The sequence below is a fragment of the Marmota flaviventris genome, chromosome 18 (genome assembly GCF_047511675.1).
Source record: "Marmota flaviventris isolate mMarFla1 chromosome 18, mMarFla1.hap1, whole genome shotgun sequence".
NCBI classification, from domain to species: Eukaryota; Metazoa; Chordata; class Mammalia; order Rodentia; family Sciuridae; genus Marmota; species Marmota flaviventris.
Window position 1 is genome coordinate 52,792,466 of NC_092515.1, and position 26,207 is coordinate 52,818,672.

Here is a 26,207-nt window from a genome sequence, read left to right on the forward strand (position 1 = left end):
AATTTAAAATCATATATGAAGAAAAGATAAAATGGATTTGAAGAAAATGACAATTACTGCAAAGGATCGAAGAAACAACATACAGAAAAAAACGAGTACCAAAAAATGTCAAAACAAGATACAAAACACAAATAAATTTCCTAATGTGAAAGACTAAAAATACCATGTAAAGACACGTACCTGAAAATACTAAACCAAAATGACCAATATCAAGACATATTTTAGTGAAATTATTAGGCTTTAAGGAAAAAGAATAAATTTGGGGGGCATTTAGGTGTTGGCAGAGGTTCTCCCTGGATGGAAGAACCATGGGTAATTTTTTTCTCCTTCTTTGAATGTTCTACATTTTCTACAATGGATAATTTTATTATTATTTGGGGAGAGGGGAACGGAGGCAACAGACATGATTTGATTTTTTTAAATTAAGTACAAGATCCCACACAAGATACTATAACCCCCAAATAACAATGCTCTAGAAATAATGCATTCTCAGAATGAAGACTGAAATTCTTAGGAGCCTGGGCCCATGGTTCCCCACTGTTGAAGGAAGTACTTATAAAGAACTATGAAATAGCAGCAGCCTCAGGCTGCGAGGAGTTCCCCACAGAGAATGCCCCTTCCTCAGTACATCACCTGATGTGGAATGTGACCCATGCTTCCAGGATGCTCTGCTTCTCTCTATGAACAGATATAATAGTACTTTCCTAGTTCAATAGGCTAACACAGCCTACTTGAAAGCAAGACCAACTCACACATTCCTTTGTGTTACTGATGGGGCCTGCCTACTTTGGGAGCTCAATAAACTGCCAGGGAATCTTCCTACCTGCCACCTTTAAGGTGATGTCGGTCAGGTGATCCCCAGGCTGTAGGTGACTATATTCTTGGATGAAGTGAGTGAGTGAGATGTCTACATGGAATTTATGTGGGTAGGGGTCCTCCCCATTGACCTTCAGCTGGTGGACTGCTTGACTGCGGATCTTGTAGTATTGCTGTTAAAGAAACAAACAACAACAACAAACCCTGTGAGAAGTTGAACCTAGCCAGACCAGTGGCCCATCTAGCAGGATTCTTCTGTCTCAGCGGGGCCCCAAAACATTAAGATTCTCTCTAACCAAATCCTCTGCACTCTGGAAATCATAGGTCTGAATACGTGATACATATTCATACACTTAAAATATGGAGACTGGCCAGATCTAACTGGAAATGAAGGACAGAATTTCAAAATAAAAAAGAAAAACTGGATTTCTACTTAAAATAATAAAAGAGTAATTAGTCACTTGAGAGTACTAGACTTTCCCAGCTGCCTGTTAGGAGTTGACATAAGAAACTCAGGACCTGTGACTTTAGCCAGATGGTCTGACAGGCTCTCCTTACCCACTGGAAATGACCCAAGGTCCAGTGCCTATTCTAGTTCTTATTTATCTTAGTCACTGGTCCCTCTTAACTGCCTGATCGCCAGGAATCTGCCATAAGCCTTATCAGAAGTTTTCCTGTGTCGTCTATACCAGAAGCCTGGGGGACTCACATTTGGATCCAGGCTCTCCTCTTCAGAACCCACACCATTTTCATTGGCATGGTTGGTGGCAGCAGCAGTGGCCTGGTTTAGCTGTTTCTCACTGAGTTCCTTCTGCTTGGCCTCCTTCTCTGCCACTTTTTTCTCAGCTTTCAGGCGTCTCTTTAGTTCACTGTTGGGAAGATGAAAGCACTAAATGTGAAAGTTGTCTCATGAGTCTTCCATCTTCTGCCCCATATCACTTTCCAAAAATATAAACAGATTGGGGAAAATGCTCTTCCATACCAAATCCAGCCTTTTAAGTCACTAAATTCTATATGTGAAAGATATTAAGAAAAAAAATAAGCTTAATATAAAGATGCAATAGATCATTTTCAGTCTTTGCTTTCCAGTCCAAACTTGGCATTAGGTCCCAACTAAAACCAAGATGCATGGTACAAGAAATCCCTAAATATTAGGGATTAAGAAAGAAATATTTCCTAGAAAATCAGCAGGATAGGCTTTTCTTGAGCTACCTAAGCTATGGAGCTCCTTGAAGCCAAGGATTGAATCTCAGTTGCCTGGTATCCTCTGTAGAAGAGGCAGTTCCTACAGTTCCTACAGGTAGCGTTCCAGCTCTGTCTACCAACCCCTCATTGAAGAGTGAATTAGGTCATGGATGGGGAAAGAGTGGGTTTTACAGACATCAAGGAGACACCCCACAAACTGATCTAAGAATGGCTGTTAACACTGGTCTCACTTTTTGCCCACTGGAGCCTGGCTTGGAGCAGGGTAGAACAGTGTACAAGGCAGCAGAGTACAGAGGATAATATACCATCTTTAGTCAGACTGCCTGAGACTAATAAATTCTGACACACCTACCAATTAAGTGACCTTGGGGAAATGACTTAATTTCTCTCTTCTAGAAAATGGAAACAAGACAGTCTCTTCCCAGTTGTTGTCTGAGGACTAAGATGTTTGTAAGAGGATGATCCTGGCCCTGGCATTTAGTGAACACTCAAATGTAAGCTAAGTCTAGTTATTCCTTGCTCTCTTAACCCTTTACTCTCTGCATCTACCAGAGAAAACACACAAATATGGATACATTTCTGGTCAAATCTATTGTCATCCAAATTCCACATATGTGTCATGTGAGACTCAAAAATCAAAGCAATGGCCAGGTGTAGTAGCATACAGCAACTTGGGAGGGTGAGGTGGTAGGATCACAAGTTCGAGGTAAGCCTCAATAACTTAGTGAGACCCTATCTCAAAAAAAAAAATAAAAAAGGGCTGGTGTTGTAGCTCAGTGGTATGGCATCCCTGGGTTCAATCCCCAGCAAGGGTGGGGGGTGGGGGGGAAGTAGGCAACTCAGTATCCCTTATGATCTCATATGCTATCTGACCCAGAAATAAATAGACTTGGGTAAAGAGAGATACCTCATTATTTAAAGAGAATTTATGAATCATCATTTCAAACCACGGATTAAAAATGAATATTCTGCCAATAGTGAACCATGGCAACATGTTTGCATTGTTTGGTTCGTTTTCAATGAGTTAAGAATAATTTAGCCAGGTATGATGGAGCACACCTGTAATCCCAGTGACTCAAGAGACCAAGGCAGGAGAATCACAAGTTCAAGGCCAGCCTCAGCAATTTAGTGAGGCCCTAAGAATCTTAGCAAGATCTTGTCTCAAAATAAAAACTAAAAAGGATTAGGGTTTGGCTCAGTGGTTAAGCACCTCTGGGTTCAACCCCTGGTACGAAAAGAAAAGAGAATAATTTAAAAAACTGAAATTTGGGGGGCTGGGGTTGTGGCTCAGTGGTAGAGTGCTCGCCTAGCATGTGCGAAGCCCTGTGTTTGATCCTCAGCACCACATAAAGATAAATAAATAAAGGTATTGTGTCCAATTACAACTAAAAAGTAAATACTTAAAAAAATTGAAATTTTGACTTGATCATCTTTTTTTTTTTTAAATGTTTTTTAGTTGTCAATGGACCTTTATTTTTATTTATTTATATGTGGTACTGAGAATTGAACCCAGGGCCTCACACATGCTAGGCAAGTGCTCTACCACTGAGCTACAACCCCAGCCCGACTTGATCATCTTTTAAGCAAGAAAAACTGATCCTGATGGTTTCAAAGTAGGCAACTCTTTCTAGGCACAACCCGTCTTGTAATAGTTGCCTATCCTGCTATAATTCAATCAGTGGGCAACAGAGTCTATATGGTTTTCTCTAGGATTAAAATAAATCTGTTTTCCATTCAACTCTTTTGTGTGTGTATATGAGATATATACATATATTTGGGATCCAATCCAGGGCCTTGTGCATGCAAGCCCAGCACTCTACCAACTGAGCTATATCCCCAGCCCTCCATTCAACTTTTAACTCAGTCCTAAAGATAACCCATGAAAGTCCTAAGGATAGCTCCAAAACTAGAACCAAATTAATCTCAAGAGCAAACTAAACCACAGGAAGACAGAAAAGAGAAAATAACTGGCACCAGAAATTCTTTATTCAAACAAGAATTCTGTTCTCAGTACTGATCTAGAATCATCTCAAGACTCTAAGAAGGGGGATTTGAATTTATAAAGAGAAAGCAGATAAAGGGTTATTGATTTTAGTTATAGAGCTCTTTTTTTCCTTAGCAACAATTCCAAAGACTTGGCCAAGGGCTTAACAGATAACTGAGGGAAAGGATTTTTGCTCCCAGAGCAATAAAGAAGGTAATGGGCACCAACCTTCTTTTATTAGAAAGTGGCTTGTCCTTGTGAAGCGCTGTGAAAGGAGCAAGTTGACCCAGTCGAAGTTCCCTCTGACCCCACTCTGCCCAGGAGGTTTGACGCAGGGACCCCCTAACAAGCTTTACAGCAGCTTGCATCAACATGGCAGAACACCCTGGAACTAATGATTACCACCACCTAGCAGGAAACACAGAGATGTGGTGTCAGATGGGGACAGACATTATATACCCACCCAAACTGCACTCTTGATTTCGGGGAGGGGAGCAATGTTTGCACTCCTTTTAGGGTTCCATCTAAATTAAGATCCTCTTAACTGATAGTAACCCTATTTTAACACTGTGCTGCAACTGTAACAGACAATGTTCTTTGTCCTGGCTATGGAAAAAAGGTGCATAACTGGAGGTAAATGTCAAATGCAGGTCAATCAACAGGTAAAAACGATCACAATATTCTATAATATGGAAGACAGAATGTGAGGTAGTGTTTTTGAAGCCCCTAAAGTGTGATTTCTCTCATGTCAATGAAAAGCATATAAAATATGAAGAAAATGCTACTATCAAATGCAAGCTCTACCTAAAAGCAAGCCACCACATAGATAGATGTGGTAGTGTGTGTGTCTATAGTCCCAGCTATTTGGAAAGCTGAGGAACTAGGCTCATTTGAGCCCAGAACAACCTAGACAAAACACAGCAGTGAAACCCCATTAAAAAAAAAAAAAAGAAAGGAAGGAAGGAAGGAAGCCACAGAAAACATCTGAGTCAAAGACAAGATGAATTCTAAGAATAAGCAGGAAAAGTGAATTTCAGGAAGGACATTAGATTTCATTGTTTACATATCAGTGAGACCCGAAGGCAATGGGATTATAGGGATAACACTCTACTGTGTTAAAATAAATTTGAGAGGGAATCTCATTTGAGAATGAGTCTTTGGGGCAGGTAGTCCATCTGTTCTCAAAACTTGGGGACAATACCTAGAGTGAAATGGTGCTCACTAAAAATTTCAGACCAAGAAAAATCAAGAAATAGAAGGGAATGTTAATCACAATTATTTTAGCCTATGGTCACCAGAGGGGCATACAACATACAATATCAACAACAAATTCTTTTACACAATGTGAGACAGTACAGCAGTCAGTACAGACTTGATATGAACTTCATTTTAGATCTCTGCCTCAGTGCTATAGATCAGTACCAAAACACACATTAGGAAGGAAAACTTTAGCATGCATTTAATCGCCTAGCACCTCAGTTCACTCACTGGGGAAAAATGAACATCTCTACTTACTTTACAATGTTATTACTGAGATCAGACAGAACACTTTTATAGATCTAATATGGTGCCAGCACATAAAAATTGCTCAAAAAAAGTGTAGCTGTGTTGGGCACGGTGGTTCACACCTGTGATCCCAGCAGCTAGCCTAAGACATGAGGATCACAAGTTCAAAGCCAGCCTCAGCGAAAGCGAGGTGCTAAGCAACTCAGTGAGACCCTGTCTCTAAATAAAATACAAAACAGGGCTGGGGATGTGGCTCAGTGGCCGAGTGCTCCTGAGTTCAATCCCTGGAACCTTCCCCAAAAAAGTGTAGCTGTATTTAAGAAAAGACTAGAAAAATTGACTAGTTATCTCAGTTTACTTTAAAATAGCACTGTTGCTAAGCATCTTGCTTTTAAAGCATCTATGATTTACAATCCTAAAATTCAAATACTAATGTAAGGTATCAAAATGCATCCAATTTTCCCTAAGGCCTAAGAGCATGTCCTAAACACTGACAGAAATCCATAAATCGCTACAATGAAGGACAACATACAGGGTGCTACCAATCATAAATTTAGACATTTGCCTTCTAGCTTTTCAAATATACACCAAAGCATAAAAATAGAGACAGAAGGAAAAAAAAAATCAATTCTTACTCATTTTAGAATTGTCTTCAATAATTCCCAGGGTTCAGCAAGAGGATTAAGTGCTAATGCACCAAAGCACGACAGTTTGCAGTATTTAACCTCCATCCTCTGCCTCTGGAGTGGTTCTGAGAACCATTCAAATCATTGCCTGTGTTTTGTGGTTCAAATGGGAAACCCAGGTTGAGAGGGAATGTAGTTATTCAGAGGAAATAAGACACAGCCAGTTAAAGGGTGGCTAATCTTGATCTATGCTCACCTACACACTTCAAGGATTTGGGTGGTTAACAAAGAAACACCCAACAGACTAAGGGCAGCTTGGTGTATTAGCTGGATAAGTTAGTCTCCACTGCTGGACACTGATCACTCACTCATTTCTAATAGATACTCTGAATAACCCAGATGGGTAGGTGCACGACAGTTTTAGAACTGACCCCTTTTCATACACGAGGTGCAGTATAACCCTGGTGGGGAAAAAAAATTCTAAGGTTTTTATAAAAAGCTAAGGTATTCAGCATTTCTCCAATCTCCTCATTAGGAAGTGGCTCCATAATAAAAAGAAAGCAGTTGACAGAGTGGGGAGAGAAGGAAGTTTCACTTTTTCTTTCTGTCTCCTCTAGGTTCTCGAGCGGGTTTCTCCTTCGCATTCTCCTGCAGTAAAATGGGGGACCCCTCCAGTGCCCTGCGGAGACCCCGGGGCATCCCGGGGACGTAGTTTCCAGGGCGCAGAGGCTGGGACCCAACATGTGCGTACCCGCGAGGGCAGGAGCCCGGCAATAGAACACTTGGCGGGGAGCCTGAAGGCACTTCGCACTCTGGATTCTGCGACTTCAAAGCTTAACGACCCACAGCCACACTTACTTCTTGCTCAGTTTCGGCTCGCCATCCACTTTCACCTGAGCCCCTTCCACCGTGGCCATCTTCCCTTGAGGGTCAGACTCAAAAGTGACGAGAGGGGTACACGACAATTTCCGGGTCAGGGGCCGGAGCTCCGCCTCTTCCGGGAAAAGGGGCGTGGTCTCTTGGCACGCGGGTGGGGGGCGCGCAGGCGCAGAGCTCGGTTTCTGATGTGATGTGTGTGCTAAAGCGCTAGTTAGTGGGCAGCTCTTGTGGTTCAAGGCAAGGGACATGGCGGAGGCTATGGAATCGGGCAAGGACCCCAACGGGCCCACCCACTCCTCCACTCTGTTTGTGAGGGAGGACGGCAGCCCCTTGTCGTTCTACGTGCGGCCCAGCCCGGCCAAGCGCCGGCTGTCGACGCTGATCCTGCATGGCGGCGGCACTGTGTGCCGGGTGCAGGAGCCCGGGGCCGTGCTGCTGGCCCAGCCCGGGGAGGCGCTGGCCGAGGCCTCGGGAGACTTCATTTCCACGCAGTACATCTTGGACTGCGTGGAGCGCAACCAGAGGCTCGAGCTGGAGACCTACCGGCTGGGCCCCGGCGCAGCGGCCGACCAGGCCCCGGAGTCCAAAGCCGGGGCTTCCGCTGAGGGCGCCGCGGAGCCCGAGCCGCAGCCGCTCACGGGGCGGATCGCCTTCACAGACGCGGACGACGTGGCTATCTTGACCTACGTGAAGGAAAACGCCCGCTCGCCCAGCTCGGTCACGGGCAACGCCCTGTGGAAGGCGATGGAGAAGAGCTCGCTCACGCAGCACTCGTGGCAGTCCCTCAAGGACCGCTACCTGAAGCACCTGCGCGGCCAGGAGCACAAGTACCTGTTGGGGGACGCCCCAGTGAGCCCCTCCTCCCAGAAGCTCAAGCGCAAGGCCGAGCAGGACCCGGAGGCCGCGGATAGCGGGGGTGAGGCCGCGCGGGGTGGGCTGTCAAGGTCCAGCCTGGCATCGCTCGTGCCTCGCCTCCTTGCCATCCGGTAGAATTGCCCAAGCTCTGGACGCTCTCCCTCGCTCTCTCGCTTTAATGTACCTTCCCAACGACTAGATTTCGGTGTTTTGTTTTGAGACAGGGTCTCGTAGTGCTGCCCGGGTCGGCCTCAAGCACCAACCTCCTGCCTCAGCCTCCCAAGGAGCTGGGGTTCGGGCATCCTTCACTGCACCCGGCCGGCGGACGTCCAGTTTATTAACATGTTTTGTATTCAAAGTTTCAAAATGGAAAATTGCAAATTCACCCCTCCTACCCACTATTCCTTCCCAAAGACAACAGGGTAACCGGCTTCTTGAAATTTTCAGAGATTTAAAAAGACTCGTTTAAAAAAAAAAATTCCTCCTACGTTCTGGCAGATTCAGTATAAATAATTTTAAAGGCACGCCAAATCTGTTTACTTTCGTGCTTTGGCTTTATTGAATAGGTATTTACATAAGAAGGTTCTCCTTAGTTGGTGGGTCTCCTCCTGGTCTTGCTTATGTGATTTTTTTTTTTTTTAAACTCACTTGAATTGCAAATTGGAATTCAGGTATGGTAAAACACATCCCAAACCTATTAAGATGTTTTACTTTTCATATAACTGGTATTGGCAACTTCAGTGACAGACCCTTTTGTTTAAAGAGGCATGCTTTCCCCATCCCCCATTTCTTTGCTTATGTGGCTGTTCCATCTAACAGTTGAAGTCCGAGGAGGAAAAAAAATCTATTTCTCCTGTTCAGCATGCTTGGTAGGAATTTTGTTTTTGGTAAAAGTGACATTTCAGATTAATTGACTCAACAGATGTTTGAGTGCCAGACACTGTTGTCCTGCTGGGATATAACAATAAATAAAAGTCTCTGTGGTCATGGAGCTTAACACGCTAGCCGGGCATGTTATAAGTGCTATAGAGAAAAAATAAATCAGGGATGGGGAGGAGGTCATTTTCTATAGTGATAAGAGAAAGCCACTGATAAATGGATGGTTGAGCAGAAATCAAAGGAAGTTACAAGGCAACCCAGGAGACTATCTGGGGAAGAGTGTTTCAGGTAAAGGGAATAGCAAAAGGAAAGGGCACCAAGGTGGGAGTGCAGCTGGTGTGTTCTTAGAGCCACAAAGAGAATAGTATGACTGAAATGGAATGAGAAAGAATCCCAGTAGATGAAGTTAGGGCTTTTAAATAAGTGATTTTGGAACTGTTGGCAAGCTATTAGGAACATGGACAAAAATAAACTGTTATTTTTGTCCATGTTTCTAATAGCTTGCCAAAAATAATGTTTTGATGATCATATATTTAAATGTAAAAATTAAAATCCTAAAATGACTAAGAAAAAATATGGATGAATGTCCCTTTTTAATATTAGCCTCGGTGGCGCTCGCCTGTGATCCCAGAGGCTCAGAAGGCTGAAACAGGAGGATCATGAGTTCAAAGCCAGCCTCAGCAATGGCCAGGCGCTAAGCAACTGACTGAGACCCTGTCTCTAAATACAAAATAGGACAGGGAGTGTGGCTCAGTGATTGAAGGCCCCTGAGTTCAATCCCCAGTACCCACCCACCCCCAAATTAACATGGTGTGGTAGTCAAGAAACCAAAGAGACTAAGAAGTATTTTACAAATTTTATTACTTAAAAATTAAAAACTACTGGCAGGCACAGTGATACATGCCTATAATCTCAGTGGTTTGGGAGGCTGAGGCAGGAGGATCGTGGGTTCAAAGCCAGTTTCAGCAACTTAGTGGGGCCCTACACAACTCAGTGAGACCCTGTCTCTAAATAAAATACAAAATAGGGCTGGGGATGTGGCTTACTGGCTAAATGTTCCTGAGTTCAATCCCTGGTACCTGCCCCCCCCCCCCAAAAAAAAAAAATGGTTGGGGATGTGGCTCAGTAGTAAAGCACCCCTGGGTTAAATTCCCAGTACCCCCTTACCCCCCAAAAAAAGAAGAAAAAAATGAGGAATGGATATATAATTATATGCATTTAAAAATGTTATTATGATAAAAGATGTGTAACATAAATTTTCCATTTTAAGGGTTTAAGTTTTTGGTTTGGTGGCCTTAAATACATTCATATGTGCAACCATCGCTACCATCTTTTTCCAAAACTGAAACTCTGTATCTGGCTTATTACTCTTAGCTTAATATCTTCAACATTCATTCATATTGTAGTGCAGAATTTAATTCTGTTTTAAGACTGAATGATTTTATGTTGAATAATATTATGTACCACATTTGTTTCCATTGTTTGTCTATTGTGAATAATGCTGCTATGAACATGGGTATCTGAGGCCCTGCTTTCAATTCTTTCAGGCATATAACCAGAAATACAGTTGCTAGACATGGTGATTTTTATGTTTAATTTTTTTGAGGAACTGTTTTCTAGTTATATTTGTTTTAACACACGTTTAAATCGTGTAAACACCACCAAAATCAGGATGCAGAACAGTTTTGTTGCAAAAAAAAAAACCCTCTCTTTTGCTATTTTATTTCTTTCCCTTTTTTTTTGATTCATTGTACACAATGAATAAATAAATAAATGGCATAAATTTTTGTTAAGTGTAGCAGGAGCAGAGTTAAATTCTCAAAGAACAAAATGTAAAAGGGAAACAAGAGGATGTTTAAAGTTAGAAGGGCCTTCTTTTTACAGATGATACGTAGTGGATTGTGGTAAACCACCCAGGTCTGTCTTCAGTGGCTGGAAGAGTTGCCTCTCCCAAAGTCTCTTGTAGGTATCCAGTGACTGACTGATGTGGAATTATAAAGGCTCTGTTCTTTACCCCAACCACAGTCAACTCTGAAAGGCCTTCCTGGCTCTGGATTTGACTAAAGCCTCCTTGAAATGCTTTTCCAACTCAACTACTCTTCCTGCCCATTCCTGCTTTTCTTCTTTTCCTCAAGTATTTTCCCAAGAGCACTCCCTGATAAACTCTTTAATGTTAATCTCTGTCTCAGATTTGCTACTCAGAGAACTCCCCACCTGTTTTGTTCTTTTGTTTTGTGGTAGTACTGGGGATTGAACTCAGAGCCTTGCCTCACACATGCTAGTCCAGGATTCTAGCACTGAGCTACTAAACTACATTACAAGCTCTACTAGAATTTTATTCACTAAGTTGCCCAGATTGGCCTCAGAGAACCCAACTTTTGAAATGGTTTGTTGATTTGCATTTGTAAATACAAAACAAAAAATAAATGAACCTGGAAGAATATTTTTGTATGTCAGAGCTTAGGAATATTACCATCATTGGAATAGTACAGTGTTTTGGAAACAAGCATAGAGATTATTGGACATGCATGTCTTATCTTTTTTAACCTTTCTGAATAAAAAAAACAGATATCTTCTAATAGAGAGTACAGGCTCACTCCTGACCCAAAGCTCACATGGCACGCACTGTACTTTTGGTTTATGTAAAAAAGGCTAATGTTAATCTTTGTTGTTATTTTCTTTGATAGAACCACAGAATAAGAGAACTCCAGACTTGCCAGAAGAAGAATATGTGAAGGAAGAAATCAAGGGGAATGAAGAAGCAGTCAAAAAGATGCTCGCAGAAGCCACCCGGGATTTTGGGGAAGTTGTGGTATGTTAAATAGATTTATTTGTCATTGTTGTCTTCCACCCCCCTCACCCCACCCCTGCCCTTCTGATTTGAAGTTGATTACCTCTCTACCATCCTCCTTAGGCCCAAGAAGGTAAAAGAGAAATTCAAGATAAAAGAAAAGGGAAAGTGGGACTGATTTAGGCTTTGCTTCATAAAACTTTATTTTTTGTTAGAATATGGTGATGTGGAGAAAAAGAGAAATTAAGCACGATAGGGAGTTATTTTTAAACAATATAAAACATCCCACTTTGGGGCTAGGGTTGTAGCTCAGTGGCAGAGTGCTTGCCTCCAACTCGTGAGGCCCTGGGTTCGATCCTCAGCACCACATAAAAATAAATAAATAGGGGCTGGGGATGTGGCTCAAGCGGTAGCGTGCTTGCCTGGCATGCATGCGGCCCAGGTTCGATTCTCAGCACCACATACAAACAAAGATGTTGTGTCCGCCAATAACTAAAAAATAAAAATAAATATCAAAAATTCTCTCTCTCTCTCTCTCTCTCTCCCCCCCTCTTTCTTAAAAAAAAAAAAACCTTGAAATAAATAAATAAAAATAAAGATATTGTGCCCGTCTACAACTAAAAAAAAAAAAAAAAATGTTAAAAACAAAGAAAAAAGCCAGCCTCAGCAAAAGTGAGGTGCTAAGCAACTCAGTGAGACTTTTCTCTAAATAAAATATAAAATAGGTCTAGGGATGTGGCTCAGTGGTCGAGTGCCCCTGAGTTCGATTCTCAGTACCTCCCATCCAAAAAAAAATCCCACTTTGATCTCAGCATAAGTTTTTAAAGTCAGAACTGTGGATTTGTCTTTTTTTTTTCTTTGTTTAAAAGCCTTTATTTCACTTATTTTTTTTATGTGGTGCTGAGGATCGAACTCAGGGTCTCGCACTTGTGAGGCAAGCACTCTACTGTTGAGCCACAACCCTAGGCCCTGGATTTGTCTTTTAAAAATGTTTTTTTATGGGGCTGGGGCTGTAGCTCAGTGGTAAAGTGCATGCCTCGCATGTGTGAGGCACTGGGTTCAATCCTCAGGAATTTTTATGTGGTCATAAAAATAAATAAAGATATTGTGTGTTCATTTACAACTGAAAAAAAAATTTTAAAAAGTATTTTTTATGTTTCTCAGGAGCATAAATGTAATTCCAAAGAAGGTTTCCTTGAGACAGTCTTGCTCAGTTGCACAGGCTAGCCTTGAACTTGTGATCCTCCTGCCTCAGTTTCCTAAATAGCTGGGATTAAAGATGTGTGCCATGGTAATTGGTTTAATCAGGCAAATTTAGTTTTTTTGTGTTCTTAGAATGGGGGATATTTTACTCTTCAGTCTACCTTCTAATATGTGTTGGAATCCCATATTTAATAATAGTTGTTGATAAAAGCAGGAACCATAACATAATGATGATAAATAATATTTTCAGAAATCCAAATCATAGCTGGCTACAGTGGTATATGCCTGTAATCTCAGTGACTTGGGAGACTAAGGCAGGAGGATCTCAAGTTTGAGACCAGCCTCAGCAACTTAGCAAGATCCTAAACAACTCAGTGAGACCCTGTCTCAAAATGAAAAATAAAGGGGTGGGGAATGTGGCTTAGTTGCTAAGTGTCCCTTGTTATCCTCAATAACAAAAAAAAGAAAAAAGAGAGAAAATCATTTCTGTATTTTGTCCAAGGAAAAAGATGTCATGCATTAACTTATTAACATAAGGGAAACCAGTGATGATTCATTTTAAAAGAGAGCAATAATTTAAAGTTTCCATAGCTGATGAGTGGTAGAATAGGTGATGAATGGAGGAATTTAGGGAATATTGCTTTTTTTTTTTTTTTGAGACAAAGTCTCACTAAGTTACTTAGGGCATTGCTAACTTACAGACTGGCTTTGAACTTGTAATCCTCCTGTCTCAGCCTCCTGAGTTGCTGGGATTATAGGTGTATGTCACTGTGCTTTATCTCAGTTTAATTTCTAATCTGTTGAAATAGCATAGTCAGTTTTACATATGCACATATGTGCACACACACATCCCCAGACTTTCACATATACACATATTATAAACATACACATATATTCACAAAATATTGTGAATAAATGTAAGAAGTAACATGGCATATTAGAGGAACTGAAGGGAATCCAGTATGGTTGTAGTGTAGGAGAAAGTGGGTGGTAGTTGGGAGAGATGAGGTATTGTAAGAGTTTGAGATTTGGTAATTCAGAACTGGTCTTACTCATTCTCTGTAGGTGGATGAGAGTCCTGATTTTGAAATCCATATAACTATGTGTGATGATGATCCCCCTACACCGGAGGAAGACTCAGAAACACAGCCTGAGGAGGAGGAAGAAGAAGAAAAGGTCTCTACACCAGAGGTGGGAGCTGCCATTAAGGTCATTCGGCAGTTAATGGAAAAGTTTAACTTGGATCTCTCAACCGTAACACAGGCCTTTCTAAAAAATAGTGGTGAGCTGGAGGCTACTTCCTACTTTTTAGAGGCTGGTCAGAGAGCTGATGGATACCCCATTTGGTCCCGACAGGATGACTTGGATTTGCAAAAAGATGATGAAGATACCAGAAATGCATTGGTCAAAAAATTTGGTGCTCAGAATGTAGCTCGGAGGATTGAATTCCGAAAGAAATAATTGGCAATATAATGAGAAAAGAAAATAGGTGGTTCAGATAAGTCTATTAAAAAGTTGTGATCATTGAACTTCAGAGAGTTCTTACTATAAAATTGACTCTTCTGACCAATGCTGCTGCTGTTCTGTGAGGCCTGATTTTGTAGCTAAGCAGAGTTGTGTAGGAAGATAAAAACAAAAGAAATTGAATCTATTTAGAACAGTCCCTGGCAAGTATCAAGGAAAATCTAAATCAGAGAGGTTGGTCTATGTAGTAGTAATCCTTTGCTGGAATGGATCCTCTGCTGTATTGATGATGAGCCTAGCGACAAAGTTAAAGGAGGAAAATTAGGCATACAGGTATTTTCTTTCGTGCAGCCCAAGTGAAGAGCCTCTTATCCTTTGGCAGAAGTTTCTCTGGATTATGATAGATTCCAAATCAAGAATCTAGAATATGGGGGGCTGGGGTTGTAGCCCAGTGGTAGAGCGCTTGCCTAGTGTGTCTGAGACACTAGGCTCAATCCTCAGCACTACATAAAATTAATAAATAAAACAAATGTATTGTGTCCATCTACAACTAAAAAAAAAATTTTGTGTGGTGCTTCGGATTGAACCCAGGGCCTTTTGCATGCAAGGCAAGCACTCTACCAACTGAGATTTATCCCCAGCCCTAAAAAATAAATTTTAAAAAATTAAAAAAAAAATCTAGAATATGGGAAGATTTAATTTCACAACTTTGAACATGGACTTTCCCAAAGGGAAATCATTCCCTCCTCACAGTGAGTTTGATTTCTGGCCTGTTTTGAAAAGCCCATATTTGCTTTGCTAACTTGATATTTGGGGACCATGCTCCTTCTCAGTTAAATCTCTAGTATGTGTTCCTTTACCTTCCACTCAGTTTTGTTTGAAACACAGACAAACCCTAGAATATCAAGAACTACTTACTCAGAGCTGGGGTTGTTGCTTAGTCATAGAGTGCTTGCCTGGCATGTGTGAAGCACTGAGTTCAATTCTCAGCATCACATAAAAAAAATAATAATAAAAGTATTGTGTCCATCTACAACTAAAAAATATTTTAAAAAGAAAACTACTTACTCTGTTAATAGTAATGTTTTTTTGATTTAATGAGCATAGTTTTATGCTAAAGATTGTGTTAGACTGAAAAATTAGTAAATTGGTTCTACTTTGTTGAAAATAAATTCATTATTGAAAATAAATATAACTTTGTATTTGGATCTTATAAAAAAATGTTGTCTTTGATTGTATATGTGAAACCTTTTAGTTATAAAAAACCATAAAAGAGGGGCTGGGGTTGTGGCTCAGTGGTAGAGCGCTCGCCTAGCACATGCGAGGCCCTGGGTTCGATCCTCAGCACCACAAAGAAATAAATAAAATAAAGGTATTGTGTCCATCTACAACTAAAAAATAAATATTAAAAAAAAACATAAAGGAACTAACATTTTGGCTATTGGTGATTTGAACCAATAAATTCCATTTTAGAACTAATAGACCATTAGAAGTTGCTGCTGCTTCTGGTGGAACAAAGGAAAGATTGATCTGCATCACGACTATGAGAAATGGCAAAAAAAAAAAAAAAAAAAGGTGAGAGCCAAAGGGGAGAGAAGCCAGTTAGGAATCCCCCAGAGGGACAATACCCAGTTCCAGCAGCTCCTTTAGAACCTCAAGAGTAAAGTGACCTATATGTCGGATCTGCTGGGACTATGTCACCAAACTGCTGATGTGTGATGGCACACTTCTGTAATCCCAGCGGCTCCAGAGACTGAGGCAGGAAGATTACAAGTTCAAAGCCAGCCTCAGCAAAAGTGAGGTGCTAAGCAACTCAGTGAGACCCTGTCTCTTATAAATAAAATACAACAAAATGGGGCTGGGGATATAGCTTAGTGACCTAGTGCCCCTGAGTTCAATTCCTGATATCCACCCCCCGCAAAAAAAAAAAAAAAAAAGTATGAATTCCAAGTGTCCAGCTACAAAGCATGATTGTGGTGGGAAGTAGGCACTTTGTTGCAGAAGCATCCTAATGCAGAAAGTCATCAATAAATAAGCTCGTTCAGTTCTTGATCTCACTGGTGCAGTTGAACTGGACCCAGGGGTTAAAGAAAAGGTATTCCTGATGTTAAGCTACAGTAGCCTGGCACATTCCTGGCTGGAAGTACTCCTTGGAGTGTGTCTGTGCCTGGACCTGCACTTGCTCCATCCCCTGCCTACAGTGGCTCTAGCCTCTACACTCCAGACAGTGTTGAAGCTCTGACATCACTGAGCTGTCTCCTGCCAGCCTTTGATTTAAAACTGATCTAAAAAGTTGATTTTTTCTTAAGAATATGTTCATTACATCTAGATTTTCAAATTATTACCATAAAATTGCTCCAAATATCTTCATTCCTAGAGCACATGTGGCAATGAACTATTTGGGGTTTTTTTGTTGTTGTTGTTCTGTTTTGGTTTTTTTGGTACTGGGAATTGAACTCAGGGGCACTCAACCACTGAGCCAAATTCCCAGCCCTATTTTGTATTTTATTTAGAGACAGGGTTTCATTGAGTTGCTTAGTGCTGCTCTTTTGCAGAGGCTGGCTTTGAACTCTCGATCCTCCTGCCTCAGCCTCTCAAGCTACTGGGATTATAGGTATGCACCATCACGCCTGGCTATTTTCAGGTTATATATTTGTACTTGCTATGTGTTTTCTGTAAAGCCCCAACCAAACCATGGGATATGTGGTTGGGACAAAAGCAGCAGATGGGCAGGCTTGGAGAACCCTCATCTTCACTGGAGATACTGCCCAACCTCAGCCTCCACTTTTTGCCCCACTGGAGCTATTAGCCAACTAAGCTGTTAGCCAACTCAGGACTTTGTGTCTGTCCTGCTGTGAAAGAGTCCTTGATGGGGAAATTGCTTTAGATTTTTACACCTGCTATTCTTTTCAGAAAACTCTTGCTACCTTTGAGCTGCTTTTTCAGGCCACTGGAAACTATATGGCTTTAACATATGTGGAGGCTGTTTCTCGATCTGAAGAAAACAAAACCTTGAAGATAGTTTTTCATTATTTATTTATTTGTTTATTTATTTATCTTTATTGATTAAAAAAATGACAGTGGAATGCATTACAATTCTTATTACACGTATATGCCACAATTTTTCATATATCTATTTGTATATAAAGTCTCTTGACACCCAATTGGTGTCTTCATACATGCACTTTGGATAATGATGTCTATCACATTCCACCATCCTTGCTAACCCCCTGCCCCCTTCATTTCCCTCCCACCCCTCTTCCCTATCTAGAATTCATCTATTCCTCCCATGCTCCCCCTCCCTACTCCACTGAGTCAGCCTCCTTGTATCAGAGAAAACATTCGGCATTTGTTTTTTTGGGATTGGCTAACATCACTTAGCATTATATTCTCCAACAACATCCATTTTCCTGTAGATGCCATGATTTTATTCTCTTTTATTGCTGAGTAAAATTCTATTGTGTATATATGCCGTGTTTTTTTATCCATTCATTCAATGAAGGGCATCTAGGTTGGTTCCACTGTTTAGCTATTGTGAATTGTGCTGCTGTAAACATTGATGTGCCTGTGACCCTGTAGTATGCTCTTTTTAAGTCCTTTGGGTATAGTCCGAGGAGAGGGATAGCTGGGTCAAATGGTGGTTCCATTCCCAGATTTCCAAGGAATCTCCATACTGCTTTCCATATTGGTTGCACCATTTGTAGTCCCACCAGCAATGTATGGGTGTGCCTTTTTCCCCACATTCTCGCCAACATTTATTATTGTTTGTATTCATAATAGCTGCCATTCTGACTGGAGTGACATGGTATCTTAGTTTTGATTTGCATTTCTCTAATTGCTAGAGATGATGAGCATTTTTTCATAATTTGTTGATTGATTGTATATCCTCTTCTGAGAAGTGTCTGTTGAGGTCCTTGGCCCATTTGTTGATTGGGTTATTTGTTTTTTTGGTGCTTAGCTTTTTGAGTTCTTTATATACCCAGAGGTGAGTGCTCTATTTGATGTGTGAGAAGTGAAAATTGGCTCCCAGGATGTAGGCTCTCTCTTCACCTCACAGCTTGTTCCTTTTGCCGAGAAGAAACTTTTTAGTTTGATTCCATTTCATTTATTGATTCTTGGTTTTAATTCTTGCGCTATAGGAGTCTTACTAAGGAAGTTGGGGCCTAATCCCACATTATGAAGATTAGGGCCTACTTTTTCTTCTATTAGATGCAGAGTCTCTGGTTTAATTCCTAGGTCCTTGATCCATTTTGAGTTGAGTTTTGTGCATGGTGAGAGATAGGGGTTTAATTTCATTTTGTTGCATATGGATTTCCAGTTTTCCCAGCACCATTTGTTGAAGATGCTATCTTTTCTCCAGTGCATGTTTTTGGCACCTTTGTCTAATATAATTATAATTTTTTGTGGATTAGTCTCTGTGTCCTCTATTTTGTACCATTGGTCTACCAGTCTGTTTTGGTGCCAATCCCATGCTGTTTTTATTACTGTTGCTCTATAGTATAGTTTAAGGTCTGATATAGTGATGCCACCAGCTTCACTCTTCCTGCTAAGGATTGCTTTAGCTATTCTGGGTCTCTTATTTTTCCAGATGAATTTCATGATTGCTTTTTCTATTTCTATGAGGAATGCCATTGGGATTTTGATCAGAATTACATTAAATCTGTATAGGGCTTTCTTTTCTATACATATCCCTTTAATTTCTTTTGTCTGTCTAATTGCTCTGGCCAGTGTTTCAAGAACTGTGTTGAACAGAAGTGGTGAAAGAGGGCATCCCTGTCTTGTTCCAGTTTTTAGAGGGAATGCCTTTAATTTTTCTCCATTTAGAATGATGTTGGCCTGAGGCTTAGCGTAGATAGCCTTTATGATGTTGAGATATGTTCCTGTTATATCTAGTTTTTCTAGTGTTTTGAACATAAAGGGGTGCTGTATTTTTGTCAAATGCTTTTTCTGCATCTATTGAGATGATCATATGATTCTTGTCTATAAGTCTATTGATGTGATGAATTACATTTATTGATTTCCATATGTTGAACCAACCTTGCATCCCTGGGATGAAACCTACTTGATCGTGGTGGTGATTTTTTTGATACGTTTTTGTATTCGATTTGCCAGATAAAATTGAGAAATTTTGCGTCTATGTTCATTAGAGACATTGGTCTGAGGTTTTCTTTCTTTCGTCTGGCTGGGCACAATTTAGGAGCCACTTGTCAAAAGAAACGAACTTTATTTTTAGAATACACACACCGCACCACACAGCTCTTCAGGAAAAACCCTCAGAGCCCAACTGCCACCACTGGCTTCCCACAAGTCTCTCCACCTCCCCTACTCCTCCTGCTCTTGAGGCTGATTGGCTGGATCGCTTGGACAGAGCCAAAAAAGTTCCCCAATGAGCAGCTCCGTGGTCTGAAAGGGTGGGGAAACAGCCCAATGAGCATCACCACAGAGGAGCCAATCAGTTGGCAGCTAGAAGTTTGCTGGGGCTGCTGTGAGCCAATCATCAGCTGGCAGCTGGAAGTTTGCTGGCAGCTGGAAGTTTGCTGGGGCCTCTTCGGCTGTGGCTCTCAACATTCTTTGATGTGTCTTTGCTGGTTTTTGGGATCAGGGTGATATTGGCCTCATAGAATGAGTTTGGAAGTGCTGCCTCTTTTTCTATTTCCTGAAATAAATTGAACAGTATTGGTATTAGTTCTTCTTTAAAGGTCTTGTAGAACTTGGCTGAGTATCCATTCAGTCCTGGGCTTTTCTTGGTTGATAAGCTTCTGAAGGCATCTTCTATTTCATCACTTGATATTGGTCTGTTTAAATTGTGTATATCTTCCTGATTCAATATGGACAAATCATATGACTTAAGAAATTTGTCTATGCCTGAAGACAGATTTTTAAAAATTTCTATTTTATTTTTTATGTGGATACTTCTGGAGAGGCCTTGGCCGTGACCTGGACCTGCCATGTGGGTGACTGTAGGCTGACCTACTTGGCACTACTTCTTGGATCTTGATCCTTGAGGTGAGATCTTGTAGACTCTTTATCCCAGAGCTGCTGCATTTGAGCTCTGGGTTGCTCTAAAGTCTTGTGCTTCATACATCGCCCCAGAGATGGTAATGGTGAGCTGCAAACCATCTGGCTGCAGCTGAGAGAACAAGGATTTTCCTTGAGTCTGAGGAAACTGACCCTGCAGCTGCAACTGAGGGGAGGGCACTTGGCAGCTGTTGGTGGAATAGCATCTGCTCTTCAGAAGCTCAAGTTGTTGATGCTGTTGCAGGTAATAATTGTAATTTTGTGGGTTTCTGCCATTTCTGCTGCTGATCTTGTGATATTGAATAATGAGAGTGGTCTCCTCTTCCTACTGCCTCACTTCATTATGCTCAATATCAGCCTTATGAAAAAGGGAGAAACTTGGGGCTGGGGTTGTGGCTTAGTGGTAGAGTGCTCACCTAGCACAGGTGAGGCCCTGGGTTTGATCCCCAACACCTCATAAAAAAAATTAATAAAGATATTGTATTCAACTACAACTAAAAAATAAATATTAAAAAAAAAAAGAAGAAAGAAAGAAAAAGGGAGGAACTTGCATGCTGGCTTTCCTTGGTCTCAGTCCTATCCCTGTCAAAAGCATGCACAGAAGGCAACTGCTCAGCTACATCCTGGAAAAGAACTGTCAAAAGACCCACTTTCTGTGTCATCTCCATACTCCAAAGTACAGCCTGGTTGCTTTCCAGTGCCTGCCACCATGGAGGTGTTGGCACCACCTGTTGACAAGGAAGCCCTTGTGTCTTCAGAGAAAAGCATCTGGAACATAGTTGTTGACCGAGAAGTCCTTGTTCCAAAAGGGAGCAGCAACTGGAGCCTACTTAATGGGGACTCTCTTGTGTCTCCTAAGAAGAGCAACTGGGGCACAACTTTGGAATGGGAAGTTCTTGTGTCCACAGAGAAGAACAATCTGAACACATTTTTTGAGTGTGAACCTCTTGTTTATCCAAAGTTGAGCCAATAGTGATGCCTATCTGAGCTGTCTGGGCATAAAAGAAACTGTGCTCGGTGGTATAGCTGGGAACCATAGCCTGGTTGCTTAAAAGTGGATGAGTTTGGATTTGGTGATTTTGTTGTTTCCACATAGCAAATATTCTTTGCCTGTCTTCAGGTGGAAGTCAGGCTCTGTTATTCTGAAACCAGTTCTAAAAGGAGAAGATAATGTAGTTTTAATCAAATCTACTTATCTGATTATATTCTTCAATGTATTTCCTCAATGTAGGAGAATTTTCTGTTTAAGACTCTTCCGAGCAGAGTATTGGACTTGCATTCTGACTTTTGAGTAAGATGTCTTTCCTGAGGCTACGTGTGTGATACACAGGTCATGCATTGAGCATTCCTAGAATCAAAACAACCTGCACCTGCACTGGAGAAGTGACCCTATAGTTTACATGCAAACCAAGGCCATCCAGAGTTTCTTCATAAACTCTTTGTTACCCTTTTGCAGTCTTCTCTCCCTTGTTCACAAATTGACCCAGTAGGTACACTCTGCAGAGGAGCCCTCCAACTGTCCCACTTGTGCATGCTTTTGTCCCTAAACCCTGCCCTACCTGAGTGAAATAATGATGTACTTTCTGACACTCCACACTTCTGTTTCTCATATGCTTATAATTCTTACATGCATAAGGTTCAAGGGCCACAAGTAAGGAATTATTTGAATCATTGCCACATATTTACTGTATGACCTTAATCACTTCATTCTGCTTATCTAATCCTGATTTTTCTGCTCCCTAAAGAGGATAGTAAAATGCTTTCCAAATTTTCAGGGTTTTGAGGAAGGGAGAGATGAATAGAATGCTTTTCTTGTACCCAGACTATAAAAGGATGATTTACAGTTGAGACAATAGGATAGTCAGTTGGATAATCTACCTCCATTAACCTCTGATTTTATATTTCCATCTCCTGGGCTACCAAATTCAGAATTGCTTTGGGCTAATCATTGCAGTGAAGCTACAAAGATCTTTGATTTTTTTTTTTTAATAAAATTTCACAGTGAATCAGGCACCTGCAGACGCACTCTTATTTTCTCCTCACAACCACACCACAACAGAGAATTAAACATATTTTAGAGAAAGCTGAGATACAAGAGTCACTAATTTGTCAGAAATTATAGAGCCAGGGGATGGAGGTGGGGTGCAGATTTCAAGAATCCAACCAAAAAACAAGTGTTCCCTTCTTCCATCATTAGGCCTCCTGCACCCTTCCGTGCCCCTCAGGCTTGCTTCCTGATCACACCTTGGGGTACCTTCTATAAGCACATGCAACCCCATCCAATCCAGTACAATTTAACTGCTAGTCTCCATGAACTTACTCTTATGAGACTGCCCTTTGACGGCCATGGAAAATGATTAAAAGCCACTCTGAGGGCTGGGATTGTAGCTCAGTGGTGGAGCACTTGCCATGCACAAGTGAGGCACCTCAGCATCACATGAAAATAAATAAATAAAGATACTGTGTATTGTGTCCATCTATAACTAAAATTAAAAAAAAAAAAAACCCACTATAGGGCATGGCTGCCTGCTTTCCGGTCTTGGGGCCGCACATGTGGCTGGGATGGCTCCTGGTGATCAGCCAGGAGGCGGTGCTGTGGGTGGTGACGGAGGAGGCAGACCACCTCCAGGATAGGTCCAGGACTCTTCTGCCCTGGTGGACAGCTTGTGCCTTCCCTTATGGACTATGGGATAGGAGTACACGAGAACTTGCTCCACCCCTCTGACCTTTATTCTGATTGGCTCCTGTGCAGTATATAAGCTGTGTGTGCTTCCTCAATAAAGGAGATCTTGCTTCGACTGGTTGGCTGGGTGCAGGCCGCCAGTCGACCTTTACCTCTCTTGGCTCATGTTGGTCCAGGTGTGCTTTCCCTTATTCTCCCACTGGTCAGGAGGAGACGAGGGGGGGGGGGGGGCTAAAACCCCCGACAAACCACTATTGACATTAAGAAATCCAGTAGTCATAAATTCTAAAATATAAAAATAACACTAAAAATCTGTATTTACATATTTGATCACTGTTTTGATTTCTTTTGTAGTCATATCATGTTTTTCTAATTCCTTTTGAGAAATCATTGATCATTTGCATTTTTTAAATTTTTTTTTAAGTTGTAGTTGAATACAATACTTTTATTTATTTATTTTTATGTGGGCTGAGGATCGAATCCAGGGCCTTGCATGTGCTAGGTGAGTGCTCCACCACTGAGCCACAACCCCAGCCCCCAGAAATGTTTTTTTTTTTCATATTTTTAGTTGTAGATGGACACGATACCTTTATTTTATTTATTTATTTTTATGTGGTGCTGAGGATCCAACCCAATGCCTCACATGTGCTAGGTAAGCACTCTACCACTGAGCCACAACTCCAGCCCAGAAATGTTTTTTTTTGTTGTTGTTGTTGTTTTTTATAGTTTTTAGAATTCAGCAACAAAGTTATCTACATAATAATTTTCTATATATTTTTTTCTTCCAAACCTGAACTTTAATCCCCTTCTAATTTATATTAATGGGTAGTTTCTTCCAACTTTTAAGCAACCAATAAACCCAGTGATCTAGGCAATATTCCAGAGCGAAGAACAAGGGATATCTTTAGAAATCTGTTTATAAACTACAACAGAATGGTCAATTTTTACAGTAATTAATAACATTTTCTAAACTGATGAGATAATCAGAAAAATTTCCAAAAAATGTTGGCTCATACAGCAAATAGCTAGAAAGTACTTACCACTCTGTGAGGGCATATGGCATGTACCAGGGGTTCTATCAATACATAGCCAATTCTCGAATTTATTTCTCCAGTTAAGTACCCTCCCCTGAACTTCAGACTTACATATCTAGCTGAAAACTTTAGAGTTCCACTGGAATATTTATCTAGCACATAAAACTTCATGTGTCCAAAGTGTGATAGTGATTTTTCTGACACACACATACCTGCTTTTCTCTAGTTCCCCTCCTTAGTAAAAGGCACGCTCATCTCCAATGGACTCAAGTCAAAACACTGAAGTTGTCTTTAACTCTACCTTATCTTTCACCACTATGTCCAATATGGCAGTCAGCTATTTCAGCTCTACCTCTAAAATGTACTCAGTATCTCAATCCTATAAACCTGCACAGTCAGCATGCTGGCCAAACCACCATCACTACCACTAAAGTAGTATTATTGCAGCATCAACTGCACTCAATCTAGTTGTCACAATACATATCCATTGTATTTTCATACCCATATCAAAATATGACTTTTTTTCATATGTGATGAAATACTACTATATTGCTTCACAATTATTTACATTTTCCACATAGTGTATATGTATTTTTATTGATCTCTCATATTATTATTTTTTTTTAGTTGTAGTTGGATACAATATATTTATTTATTTATTTTTATGTGGTGCTGAGGATTGAACCCAAGGTCTCGCACCGTGCTCTATGCTGAGCCACAACCCCAGCCTGATAACTCCTATTTCTGAACTCTATGCCTTTCTATTCAACCCCTAGCTCCTGCCTCTATCTAGACTTATTGAATTTAACATTCTATTGTGTTTAACTTTCTAGGAAATATGTATTTGAGGTCTTGAACTTACATTAATTACATGCACTGGACAATGGAGTTTTATGGCCAGTTCTTATTGTAAAATCAGGATAAGGAGTCCACATAAATATTTTGTAAAGTTCTTGTACATCTTCCTGAGTAAATTGATTTCGGTGTTTTGTTTTTACACTTTTCTTTGATCTGTTGTTGTTAACATCATCCTTTTCATTTGGGAAACATGATAAAAGCATAAGCAGGAAGAAAAGTTTTAGAGAATACTGATGACAATCAGACTAGCCAGGTGTGGTGGTGCATGCCTGTAATTTCCAAGGTTGAGGCAGGAGGGTCATGAGTTCAAAGTCAACCTCAGCAATTTAGTGAGACCCAAGGCAACTCAGCGAGACCATGTCTTTAAGTAAAATATTAAAAGTCTGGGGATGTGGCTCAGTGGTTAATTGCCCCTGGGTTTAATCCCTGATACAAAAAAAAAAAAAAAAAAAAAATCAGATCAAAGAAAGACTTCAGAACAGTATTAGGTGTTAACATCATTGACAACCCGCTCAAATAAAATCAAGGCCCAGCCTCATAGTCATTCATAATACTACAATCACAAATGAAAGCAGGGATTGACAAATTATGGGCTGTACCCAACCAGTTGCCTGCTTTTAAAAATGAAGCTTTTTTAAAACAGTCATAGGCATTCATGACTGTTTTCATAGTCTATGGCTATTTCAAGCTACAGTAGCAGAATTGAGTAATCGAGGCTCAAGTTTGGCTATGATCTACATAGCTTAAAATATTTATTGTCTCAAAGAATTTACCTTTAAAACAAGGTATTCTCTATGTAGGAGAATACAACTCCATCACTATACTATAATCAATCATGTTTCACTTAATGAAAGGGATATCTTCTGAGAAAAACACCATTAGGTGATTTTGTCATATGAACACCTGTTTTAGTCAACTTTTTTGCTGCTGGGACTAAAAGACCTGACGAGAACAATTTTAGAGAAGGAAAAGTTTATTCAAGGACTCATGGGTCAGAAGTCTCAGTCCATAGACAGCTGGCTCCAGAATATCATGGCGGAAGAGTGTATCAGAGGGAAGCAGAGAAACTCCACTTGCCAGATACAAAACATATACCCAAAGGCATGCCCCCAGTGACCCACCTCCTCCAGCCACATCCTACTGCCTTCAGTCACCACTCACTTAATCCCATCAAAAGATTAATCCACCAATTGGATTAAGGCACTCATAACCTAATCATTTCTCTTCTGAACCTTCTTGCATTGTCTCATACATGAGTCTTTGGGGAACACCTCACATCTAAACCGTAACACCGTAGAGTGCACTCACACAAACTTAGATGTATAACCTATCACATACCTAGTCTATGACATATCCTTTTACTGAGCTACAAACCTGTGTAGCATATTATTGTACTGAATACTAA

General features: G+C 40.8%; 2 protein-coding genes and 1 pseudogene across 4 annotated transcripts in view; 1 reads left to right on the forward strand and 2 right to left on the reverse strand.

Moving 5' to 3' along the window:
* Positions 1–7,104, reverse strand: part of Kars1 (lysyl-tRNA synthetase 1) — a 17,183-nt gene extending 10,079 nt beyond the window's left edge. The window contains exons 1-5 of one of the 3 annotated variants that reach the window (XM_027933064.2): positions 6,997–7,097; positions 6,148–6,286; positions 4,235–4,414; positions 1,526–1,685; positions 824–989 (exon numbers count right to left, since the gene is read on the reverse strand). In XM_027933064.2, the coding sequence (XP_027788865.2) occupies positions 824–989; positions 1,526–1,685; positions 4,235–4,380 (472 nt within the window). In that variant the 5' untranslated portion in view covers positions 4,381–4,414; positions 6,148–6,286; positions 6,997–7,097. Of the gene's footprint in view, positions 1–823; positions 990–1,525; positions 1,686–4,234; positions 4,415–6,147; positions 6,287–6,996 lie in introns of all 3 variants that reach the window. The other 2 variants (XM_027933063.3, XM_027933065.2) reach the window with 2 other exon arrangements.
* On the forward strand, positions 7,061–15,201 carry Terf2ip (TERF2 interacting protein). Its single transcript, XM_027933067.2, has 3 exons — positions 7,061–7,933; positions 11,439–11,563; positions 13,811–15,201. The coding sequence occupies exons 1-3, from the start codon at positions 7,264–7,266 to the stop codon at positions 14,204–14,206; spliced, it is 1,191 nt and encodes a 396-aa protein (XP_027788868.1). The 5' UTR covers positions 7,061–7,263; the 3' UTR covers positions 14,207–15,201.
* A 4,978-nt stretch (positions 15,202–20,179) lies between these two features.
* On the reverse strand, positions 20,180–25,938 carry LOC139702659 (cytoplasmic polyadenylated homeobox-like protein 2; annotated as a pseudogene).
* Between the last annotated feature and the right edge of the window lie 269 nt (positions 25,939–26,207).